This window comes from Rhopilema esculentum, chromosome 7 (assembly GCF_057945365.1).
Source record: "Rhopilema esculentum isolate cy_ngs chromosome 7, ASM5794536v1, whole genome shotgun sequence".
Lineage (NCBI taxonomy): Eukaryota > Metazoa > Cnidaria > Scyphozoa > Rhizostomeae > Rhizostomatidae > Rhopilema > Rhopilema esculentum.
In genome coordinates, this window is record NC_142821.1 from 385,697 (window position 1) to 397,815 (window position 12,119).

Here is a 12,119-nt window from a genome sequence, read left to right on the forward strand (position 1 = left end):
CCAAAGAGCCGAGCACAATTTGAGAAAATCCTAGCAAATTGGAACTTAGGTTCCTTGCTTGTTAACATCATAGTTACACATCTTTATGGTCAACATGAAAAACGTCGACGTTGACCACTATTGAAGTCAAGCTAAATGGACTGAAAATTAGAAAAAAAACGACAGTCTATAGATGATTGAAAAATCAACATTTTAAGAAGGTAAAGTCAACATTTTAGAAGTCTAGAGAAGGCAAGTAACGGATCGTCCACCTGATTTTGCAGCTTATGTAAAGACAACTGCACAATAGACATTCTCACTCACAAAAAACCTTATGTTAATACAGCATAGGTTCCAAATCTTTGATTGGCTAAGCTACCAAAATTCTCCATACTCCATTAGCCAATCAGAATTCAAGAACATGACAACAAACGTGTCTCGCAGCTAGATTTAGGCCTATTTTAGACATTCTCACTTACAAAAAACCTTATGTTAATACCATGTAAATTCGTTGTTGAATGGAGCCCCATTATTTTTCATATTTTGAAAGATGTTAGCAAAAAAGAATTGAAATTACTATTGTTGATCACGTAACTTACAAGTTACTAAGCCTTGTTTAATGGCTGTAACTAACAATTTCATATCGCTATGAAGATCCCTTTGTAAGTCGTTTTACACGTCAAAAAGTGCCAACACGAATTTAACATCGGCAATATGGATTTTTACTGCTAAGAAATACCAAGAAGAGTTAGCTTGAAATTGGCACTGCTTTATTCCAGAATAATTTTACTCCGAAACTACTTAGCACTGCTTTACTTCAGAATCACTTTACTCCGGAACTTTTTAGCACTGCTTTATTCCAGAATCGGAATAAAACGAATAACATAAATTGTTGTGAGCTTTTTGAGGCTGATTGATAAAATATAAGCAACTGACTACTGCCATGCATTTGTTAACCACTTGTACTGTTTAATACTCTAGTGGACACGATCAAATTGAAAGATGAAAACGGGTCGTTTAAATAGTCGGAGCCTGACCAAATACAGCACTCTATTTGTAAATAATCATGGTTTGCTTTTAATTAACACAATCATAAAGCTGTCCTCCTTTAAAGATGGGTGCAATTAGCCAACGATCTGGTGGAAAATCGAAAGTAGGCAAAGTAAAAGACTTGTACATGAAAAGGTGTCTAAATGTTCTAAAAAAGAGGACTTTTGAATAGCCAGCAACATCTCTATAACCCATTCGTTAAAAAGATTTATGGTGATGGAAAATAAGACTCCACTAAAGCTGATTCTATATGGCAGATAATTTGCAATCTAACAAAGTCACTCTTTTTCCCCAAATAATATCATTGAATCGTCCTAAAGAGTTGCAGAAGAAAACAGCATATAAACGACTATTTAAGATACCTTGTAAAAAATGACGGAACTTTGATTTTACCTAGCCTGATAACCAGCCCATTATTCTAAAGGATAATGTGTTGTTTATCAGGCTAGATTTTACCAATTTCAGCTCAATTTTATGCAGCATTTGAATAACGAAATAAAGGAAGAGAAATTCAACTAAAAAAACATTGACAAAAAACGTTTTCTTTTTCTCATATCACAGTGACATCACATATTATATTATTCTGACTTGCACCTCTCTGTCTTGAAGATTTGCAGGCGTGACTGAATTTCGACGCGCTATCACACATGTTGATATGCTTCGCACATGCAGTTTTTGCTATGCTCTCCGGTATGCTCTGGCGAAAGTTAATAAGAGTCGGGGGAGGGAAGCGATTCGATAATGTCGAGATATGGATGAGAAAAAAGGCCACTTAAGCAAAAACGCTCTTTTCTTGCAACATCTTTTATATGAAAGATCAAAGAGAGAAATGAAGGTTCAGATGATTACATAGGGTTATGTTAGCTCCGTATCCGTTTTGCTTCATTTCATCGCATATTCCCACTGTCATTTTAATCCGTCCTCGCCTGACTCCGCTTTCTTGGCTTGACTTGACTTTTAACTTGCATGTGTATGGGCACATCAAAGCTCGCTATTGGTTACTTATTTTGTAATATTTAAAAAAGAAAAATAAATCATTGGGATTAAGAAACAGTGAGCTTTAAATGAAATCCCTAAATATTTTGTACATCACTGTGTTCTCTTTAAATACCAGCTAAAATATCAAAAACTGAAAAAGATCAGCCAGTCTGCAAAATTTAAAATGAAATAACAATGTAAATTTGAATTATAAGTTGAATATGTTGAAGCCTTCAAGCAAAAATGAAACTACAAGTTAGCATTGATGCCTTCTTGCAGCTATCAAACCAATGTTGTCACCTTTCTATGATGGCTGAATCGATGAAGGAATGTGCTTCAAGAGTTAACTTTACATGATACCTCAGAAATGCCACATCCGACATAAGGCTTCAGTCTTGTGTCCCTAGCATCCTTTTCATTAACACAAGCACATCTATAGTCAGTTTGGCCTGGCTTGAAAAACATCCTTGGTACTCCAATCCAATCTCGTTTAATGCCACCACTATGGAATAGAAAATTAGAAAGAAGTAACTTAAATGAAGTCTTATCAAAAATTGATATCACAGAAACAGCTTTTTCCAAAGACGTTTTTCAAGAGTTGATTAAAATAATAGTTTTTACAAGATCAATAACAGATCAACAAAATGATTCAGTATTATAGTAATAATGGCTTGTTATTTTAGGCTGATTTACTATCATTGAATAGCGCAAGCCTTCATGAGATGAATGAACTGTTGGTCTCGTATATATATTTGGTACAAAAAAAAAAACTCTTGTCTCCCTACTGTCACTTCGACTCTGGAAAAAGCTAACAAAAGAAAAACGAAATTGGTTCGAGTTTGCCAATGAACAGAAGCCACAGCTCATTTGCCTCATAAAGGCCTAGCCCTGTCAATGATAGTCTTGCTTTGGATTCTTTTCCACCAAATAAAAGACTACAAAATGGGAGGGAGATTGAGGGGTTGTAGTTAAACTATTCTAGCTCTTCGTTTTATCTTGATATCAATAAGAAACATTCTGAAACTTTGAAGAACAATAAATCACCTTTCATCTGTACACCAAACTGTTGTGCCTTCTTCCTTGGTCCACCTTGAATTGCACTCAGGAAACCTGGTTTTATCTGCCTTATCTTTCTCTTTTTCTCTAAGTCCTTTCTTTACTTTTGAATCGAATTCTTTTAAAACACTGGTTTCGTCACCATTTGAATCATAAAAAGTGCCAACAACTTTTCCAATATAAGTGTACTCATTGCTAAAAAACTTCTCCCAGTCTGATATCGATAAACATTCCTCATCTGACAAACCATCTATGTTGTCAACAAGGCCATTCTTATTAAAATCCCCAGTTACAAATGCTTTTGTACCATCAATACCTGTCAAAATACAAGGAAAGTAAAATGAAATTAATAAAAGAGCCTTTGCCTCGAGAAATACATTGCCTGTTAATTAAATTTGTGGACTTGTCAAATGGAGCTATATATACTATTACTAGCCATGCCTCTAGATGGATAATTTGATTGATAAAATTTATAAACTAGATGTAAAGAGCATCAGTCAAGAAATCCTTTCAAGCTCGCTGACCCAATGATTTGAAAGTCCGTTGTATAGGTTGTGTACAAAATATTGATTAAACTTGCTTTTGGGTGCCTGGTTGATCACGCGCCTCATAGCAGAATTTTTCATTGAGGCGCACGATTCATAACATCGCACTGGTTTAAAACGCACAGAAAAGCAGTATTATCAATGAAAATGATGTTACCGCATTCCGTGGGAATTTAGGCTTTGTGGTACCAAAGTTTTATATAGCTTTCTTTTACAACTGATACAGACACCCACAAAAGAAACTTCTGTTATTTTGATCCTAACACGAATTCATCACAGAAATTTTATTAAGAAAAAATAATATACTAAAATTAAACATTCGATTTTAGTCCGGGTCCTCTATTCACAACAGTCTGACTCAATCTTTATCGTAGAATTAAAAAATCAATGTCTCCAGGTCAAATTCTTAATGACGTCAACATGACGTCATAGGTATTAGCAAGATAGTTCCTTATTTGATCTTGGTATAAGGCGTGACTTCATTCATTATAGCTTTCTCCACAACAGTAATCAAATAATTTCTTGAAGAACTATCATGCAATCCAAGCTGTTAAAGTGATATAATATACATTATGAAGATTTCACATTGAACAATTTCGATTTTCTGTGGTAATGTGACGTCACAATGACGTCAGATAAATAATAAAGTAAAAAAACAATTATGAACTCTGAATGGCAAACAAACTATAACAATTACGAATTGAGAACAAGAACTCAGCAGTCACTAGTTTGCTCGTCTATTTCGTCTTCCTCCTCATCTTGATACTGCATTTTAGTGCTAAAATCTGTATTCTCGCACTCAACGCTATGGCACATTTCTGTGCAAGATAATCTCTTATACACCAATTCAACTTACAGCCTAATTTTGAAAAATTCTTCAAATTCTTTTGCACAAAATTTTTGAACACAGATTCGGATTGAGAGGAAGAATTTTAGTCTGCTTGGAAGATTTCATTATGTTATTGCTTATAATATTGCTTGGCCCTGATTGGCGATTGGGGTGGTAAAGTTTCACCCAGAATGATTTTTGGGGTTAAGTCCCTTACAAATTTTCAAACTTCATTTCTCCATAAAATCTCAAATACAAGCACAAACAACATGAAATTATGATGATAAAACTAAATCTGAGCTTAAAAAAGTTCGTACAATTAAGTTTGAAGAAATTTCCAAAAAGAGATCTGTATTCTTTGCAAACGTAAGTTAAATTGGTGTATCTTTGCAACCACATTTGACAAACTCCAATATTTCCTTTGGTACTATTGGCCTTAATTTGGCAAAGTTTGACTCACGATGGGAATTATTTCATACAGCAGCAGCATAATGGGCTCTTCTTAGGTGCTCACGGTGGGCAGAATAGGTTGGTGGAAGCTCCTTCATATCAATTTGCCTTTGGCTTCTGGCAGTTATTGCCATTCTGCTCAACAGATCTTTATGTTCCTTAACGATCTGATTCTTTTGTTCCTTTGTAATCTTGATGACTTTGTTTGCAGCTGTAGACGTTTTTATGGAAGCTCGCTGTTAAGGTGCTCAGATACTCCTTTCTGGATTTGCTGCAAGTTTTTCTTCAAGAAACGCCTTGTTAAAATCTTAGCCAATTTTTCACATTTCAGTAGCTTTTCTTGATAAACTTTAGGCAGAAAAGCATTTGCTACAATGTTTTCGAGAACTCCCCCTTCTTTTTCTCCAGAAATGACACCCTTCTTATTCAAATATGTGTGCAGTTTGAGCACGAGTTGGTTTTGTCTGCGGATAGTATGCTGGTTATCTTCACTATGTCTTTAACTTTTCTGCACTGCCCTTGATGAAATCTCTTTCAGATTCTTTTTCTAATCTTTTAAATGCTGCAACTTTTATTCACCTTCAGTGCATCCACATTATTCTGTAAGTTCTGGTAAGCAGGTGAATGCAATCCACTTGGATTTTGCACTAACTTTTCATTTCTAATATCAATTTGGCAAATGTTGCATTTCGTGAGTAATGTTTGTGGCTTTGAGCTTGTTTTGCATCTCATTCCAAAATAACTCTAAAAATGCCGAGAACCAAGTGGCATTTACAAGGACTCTATCTATCAACAAAGCACATTTCGAAAACAAGGTCACAAATCTTGAAAAGAAGATGTCATTATTGTGAGGGAATGATTAATCATCCGGGCATGATTTATTCAATGAATCATTGCTCATATTCATTCATTCATTCATTCATTCATTCATTCATTCATTCATTCATTCATTCATTCATTCATTCATTCATTCATCCATTCATTCATTCATTCATTCATTCATTCATTCATTCATTCATTCATTCAGAGGAATTATTCAGTAAGTATTTTCAACATATATTAACTTTTAGGGATTATATATAGCTTTCTAAGAATTCTACGATTTATCAGAAACGCCATGAGGTCATCACCATTCAATGATATAATAAATTGGGACGTGCCTCTGCTTATATTTTCACCCCAAGCTGCATGTTATTGGCCAAATTAAAGTCAATTTAGGAAGTTTTCGTGAAAAAACATTGTTATGATGTCACCATGATGTCATTAAGAAATGGGAACGCAAATGTGCTGGAGACATCAATTTTTGAAAAGAAACGGTAATTTTTCCCTAGATAAGCTGCTAAGAATACAATTAACACACAGTGAGAACGAACTTACAATAGGATTTGGACTATACATAGCTTTGCTCAATCGTCTGACAAGTATTCAGCATGTTGATCGGCACACAAGCTTTATTTCTTGGGCAGGCCTTTTGCCAAAAGGCTTGCTGGTTATTGTATCAAAATTAGGGTCATCAACCTGATCAAGGCAAATTTTCCTTCTCCTCTCCAAGTATACTTTAACAGCACGGTGTTGAACCTCTTTCCTCTCCAAAGGCCTCCATAGTAGGTCAATTTATTTGATAATCATCAAATCTTTCATAGTAAAGTGGACAGTGCTAAGTCGCCAGTCACTCATCAGATAAGTTAAGCTAAGTTAATGCTCTCTCGACAGTTGAATTCAACCCAGAAATGCAAGTAAAAAGTTCAATCAAGAGTCAAAGGTTCGGAATTCTTCCCTCTTAATGCCAATATATTTTGACAGAGAAGCTTCGGTGACTTGCCTGCTTTGTGTAATAGAAATCTTGCCAACAAATTCATTTATGGTACTACATATTCACCATTGTCACTCCAATACTAGAAGTTGTAAAAATGCTTGGCAGAATAGATCTCTGCATCAGCCACAGGAAATCTTTCTCAAAGCAACTTTATCAGATCAGTTATTGTTAACCTCTTTGGTGTTGCCATTTCTTTATGAGCCCTTATGGAATATGCCATACTAATGATGAAAATGCCAGGGATGATTTTGGCATGCAGTACTGACTGGACAACTATACCAGTCACGGGCTTGCATTTTTCCTGATTAGCCTATTTCTATCCACAACTGGGATCCTTATTCTGATGTTTTATACTTTAAGAAATGCTTTTAGCATGCTGAAAAATGTTTGCATTTTTCAAAACCATTTTCAAATTTTGTACAGTTCAAAATTGTTCACATTTCTAAAATAAATTCAACTGAATAAGTTTATATATCTACCAATATACTGATTGCCTTCTAAAAAGAAGCTTAACATATCAGTGAAATTTAACAATTAAGCAGATTTTAGTACTGCTTAATTTAATGGTATTAAGTAGGAAAAACATAGCATATTATGTTTGTCTGCTTGCATGTTATGTTTCCACTATTTCATTCCATTTTAAGAATAATTTGCAGGATATTGTATTGCTTTTGAATGGCTTTTTTGTCTCAATTTCAGAGCAAGCTAATAATAATACCATATTATCCTGCTCCCAGTTGCCCAGTCTGCAGAGTATGGCATGTGCACACCGGAGATATTTTTGTGCAAAACCTGTTGCACACCGGGTATTTTTGGGTGTGGCAACTAAGATGGGTGTGGCTTGGTGTGGTCCCATAAAAAAATGTCAGCTGATAAAAACAAGCACAGTTGTGTATGAACAATTTGAGATATCATGAATCTTACTTGACAAATATACAAATAAAAACTTGCGCTATCTTCAACAGTATACTTCACACGCATTTTTACGGTGAAATGCAAATTCATAAATCTCAACCACAACAGGGGAAAATAGTTGGTGCACACCAGCACACCAGACATTTTTGGTTGTGCACACCGGCACACCAGGCTTTTTGCTCGTGCACACCGGAGATCTCGTCGAAAAGTGCCATACTCTGCAGACCGGCCAGTTGCCACTGTAGACTACTAAAGTAAATACTTCAATACAAGTAGAAAAATTGTAATTGACTAAAAGTACAATACTATTACGATAATAGTTCAATTTTGATATTTACCCGTGAAAAACGAATAAGAGCCCTCCTTCCCATAATGTTGTTTCCCAGCACTAACATCGAAAACTTTCCCTAGGATGGCAAGGTATAACTTTTCCTTGGTATTCCTAGCACTAAATCTTGATAGTTCTTTCTTTGTAAATATAGTTTCTTTTGCGTCTTCTGCGAGGGAGTGAAATTTGGATACAAACTCCACAATTGGGTCATATTTCCACCATAAAGGTAAAAGAACAGCCAGCCCAACCACGACAATGGCAGTCGTTGTCAGGATAACCGGGATATCAGGCTGCAAAAAACTAGATTTCTTTTTGGTACCCTCTTCTACAGAAGCTTGGTTGTTCATGGCAATATTGAGTTCTCAGCCCTTCGTTCTCTGGAGGACTTCACTAGCAAGCATACCTTTCGATCAGGATTCACATTTAGGCCAAACAGCCTCGTCTTCGTGATAGGGTCCGCGCGGTGATGGAAGGTAACACTTTGAGACGGGAGGGGAGGGGAGGTTTTTCATCTTTGCTGATGTCACCTTGGTAAAAGAGGGATCATCTCTTTCAAGGAAAATTGCATTAAGCTATATTTATAAGGACTCAGACTCAAGCTGCTATTTAAATGAAGGAAGTGTTGGTACCTAGCAACAGGTTTATCTCCAGCAGAATATGAAGGTACAGAAAACTCTCTTCAAAATCTGCATCAAAACTGCTTTATGATACCTCACAAATGCTACTATCATAATCCCAATGATTCTCTCATAACTTCTTATCTCCCATTCATTTCTTGTTTTCATGTAAAAAAGTTTATCTATCAAAAAAGCGAAATGTTCTACAGCCAGTGTCGAAGCCTTGAAGACAAATGAATGTGCTGTTTTGATTGCCGATAGACGATTCTGTAGTGATAACATCTAAGCTTTTGTTTTGTTCCCGCTGTGTTTTTCATGCTACGTTTCGCTGCTTGGATATACCGCTGTGTTTATTTAGAAATAGTAAGTTGGTTCGAAATAAGATAAAAACACGACGTACGTCTCTTACTATCGACTTCGCTCTTTAATAATTCGTCCTTCGAGACTGTTACTTTATTAACAACACAGGTTGTTAAAATTATACTCACATATTAAAGATTTTGTTGACCATCTGAAAATTCAGCGACCACCTCATCGAGAATTTGGGGGTGTCACACTCCCTAAAACCCCCTACTGGCTATGTCCCTGGCTACAACTGTCTAAATTACACCCAACGTTTCCAAAAGTTGTGAATGAAATTTATCCATGCAGCTCACAAACAAGTTCACAAACAGAAAACAATGTAGTGAGCGGTTGTGCTTTAATAAGAACCACTCTTTGAGAATGGATCAGAATTCAAGATCATTTTTCTATGCTGAAGTCCTTCTCATAGAAAATTTTGGACGGATCCAACTGCATTTTCAGCTTACTTGAGGCAAATTCATTAGAATTCTTGGTTAGAATTGAGGGTGTCACTTCTGCCATCCCCTTCTAACCCAATTTGCATTCTGTGTAGAGAATATATGATTTGATTTCCATTCCGTTCTTTTCTCGAAAATTTATAAAAATTATAAAGTGGAGAATTTTTTTAAAGATATACGAGAATATATGGAGAGTTATTGTTCGTAACCATTCGTATGGCCCCCTGTTTGTCAGAGAAAATAATAACTTGGTGTTCAACACAGCCAGATAGAAATGGCAGTAACTTTCATTGCTATCCAATGCTTTGAGTTTTTGACCCAGCTTTTAATCTTGTCGAAATTCTAAAAGAAAATGCTTTTTTGATGACGAGTAACTGTGAAAACGTAATGTATAATTTAAAGGAAGAAAATTTCGCGGGAAGAAAAAATTGCGGGAAGAGAGAATATTCATTTCTCAGAATCTACAACTTTTTTCCTGCAACGTTTAATTTACTTTCATATACACATCTTTTTTCCACAAAACTTTTACGAATTTTGGCAGAACCAAGAAAGGCTTTCATTATATAGCACTCAAAGCATGGATGATACTCCTGCTGAAAATCACGAACTATCAACTCTAGTTCCCTCCAAAAAACAACATAAAACGCATTTACAGAGCGAAAACACTGGAAGAGCTGCATGTCGATTTTTAAAGGCTTCTTGTCATTGACAAATTTAGGACTTCTTGTTCAGCTTTATGAAATTTAGGAATACTATGTGACATAGATAGGAAACTTACACGACAAGTAACATAAAGGGCTGCATTGGATGCTTCATGACAATAGATACAACCTTATATAAAAGAGCTAAAATTTGTTATTCATGACATACTGAAAGCAGGTAGGACATGTATTACCAGAAATGGGGCAATAATACTGTGATAAAAAAAGAGATGCCACGCCACGAGGCATAAAGGGCTGTATCAAAAGCTTCGTGATATATGGGAATGGAACTTGATATAAAGGGCTAAATAACTGCTAAATGACATATAGGGAAAGAACGTGAAAACAATGCTATACTAAATGCTTCGCGACACAGAAAGATAAAAAGTGATATTGATTATAGTGTTGGGATGAAACGTGATAATTAGAACTGAATTGAATTTGAGGTGACTTGTTGCCTAATAGTATAGGGGAAAAACGTAAAGAAAGAATGCTACGTGATATGAAAGGGTTTAATAACATTGGGACTGTATTGGAAACTGTTTTATATATGAGGATAAAGAAGAAACGTGACGTCTAGGGTTCGATTGAATATTTCTTTTTTAAGGCATTTTACGTGCAATGAAAGGCTATATTGAATGTTTTGTGGCGTATGAGTCAAATCGTCGTGTCGATATTTCATGGCAAACAGGGATACAACGTGACACATGGAGCAGATGGCTTTGTGACAGTTGGGAATTCAATACGGCAATTATGGCACTATGACATTCTGGGTTAACTATATTGAATTCACGTCAAATTTACGGCTCTATCATATGCTCGTGACGATGATGGTTTGCAATTATTTTGGCTGTAATATTGATTTTGCGTAGCTGAAATGCATCCTAAAATCATTCAATGATTTTACGTGACATTAAAATTAAAATTAAAATGATTAAAATTTAAGTAACATTATACTATCGCAAGATTTTCACACCGCATGCACTAGACAAAATGTAAAGAAATATGATATGTATTAAGCAAAAAATAGATGATATTGCCTTGTTTATAAATAAGGGATCTAAAGATTCTATTCTCTATGCGAAATTAGACGAGTTTAATGAATTTTAAATACTTAAATGGTCTAAAGATTGGCCATTGTTTGAGTAGTTGTTGGTAGTGCATTTTTTTTTGTTCCTATGGTCGAAAGTTCTGTGGTGGGTTGGCAAAGTTCAGATTAGCCATGCAGATTAATCTCTTGTCTTCTATATTGACTGTTTATATCAAGTTGTCTTGTCAGCATGAAAGTATGATGGCGTCTAGGGACTGTGTATTACTTTTGCTGCAAGGTTCTGAATCTTTGAACTTTTTGCAATTTGGATTTGAAATGTCACTATAGTTGCTTATTCAAAGAACTGCGCCATTGACAACATTCTGTTTCCAGAATGTTTCTTTGCTCGTAGTTCCTTGTCATGTCGTGTCGTAAGTAAGTCACCTAGCACAGGCTCTTTTCACTTTTGTTATATAATCTTTCCATGTCAAAATCTTCATGCAGATTCCTTCTCAGGTTTTCCCTACAAATGTTGCTGTCAAAGAGGTTTCATTAGTTGTTATAAACCTGAGCAGGGATGTTTTTGTGCTGTTGCTTTGTTCCATAGATAATGCATTGGAATTAATCTCGGTTGGATTTTAAAATATTCAAAATATTCAAGAGAACCATTGCATTACATCATTGTTTCAAATTCGGAGTACATGCTTCAAGTAATTGCATTATGCAGCTGGAAAGAAATTGGAAATTTCAATTATGTAGATTGAAAAGACCATAGCAGCGAGAATGGCATCTTAAGGAACACCAAACCTTTGTTGGGCTAATGTCAGAGAGTTTGCTTTGATAACTTGTTGTCAATTTTGAAGATATGATGCAAACCAAAAGACTGAATTGTTAAGTTACTTCTATGAAATGGTTAGTTGAATCTCTGGTATCATCACAAAAATGGTAAATAAGGCGGTAATGAATGCTTTGTGACATCCGGATGGAGCTCAGGTTGGACGGCAGCACAGAATAGGTCAGGT

The 12,119-nt window shown here is 35.5% G+C and overlaps 1 protein-coding gene across 1 annotated transcript; it reads right to left on the reverse strand.

Annotated features, from left to right (window-relative positions):
- Positions 1-1,555: 1,555 nt before the first annotated feature.
- LOC135683173 (neuferricin) lies at positions 1,556-8,399 on the reverse strand. The gene is made up of 3 exons (XM_065198355.2): positions 7,957-8,399; positions 3,052-3,379; positions 1,556-2,509 (listed from the first exon to the last, which is right to left on the reverse strand). Exons 1-3 carry the CDS (start codon positions 8,294-8,296, stop codon positions 2,344-2,346), a joined length of 834 nt encoding a protein of 277 aa, XP_065054427.1. The 5' UTR covers positions 8,297-8,399; the 3' UTR covers positions 1,556-2,343.
- Positions 8,400-12,119: the final 3,720 nt, after the last annotated feature.

Coding starts and splice junctions, on each gene's coding strand:
- LOC135683173 (XM_065198355.2), bottom strand. CDS start 8,296: ATGAACAACCAAGCTTCTGTAGAAGAGGGTACCAAAAAGAAATCTAGT. Junction 3,380..7,956: donor CTCTTATTCGTTTTTCACGG/GTAAATATCAAA, acceptor GTATTTTGACAG/GTATTGATGGTACAAAAGCA. Junction 2,510..3,051: donor GTTTGGTGTACAGATGAAAG/GTGATTTATTGT, acceptor TCTATTCCATAG/TGGTGGCATTAAACGAGATT.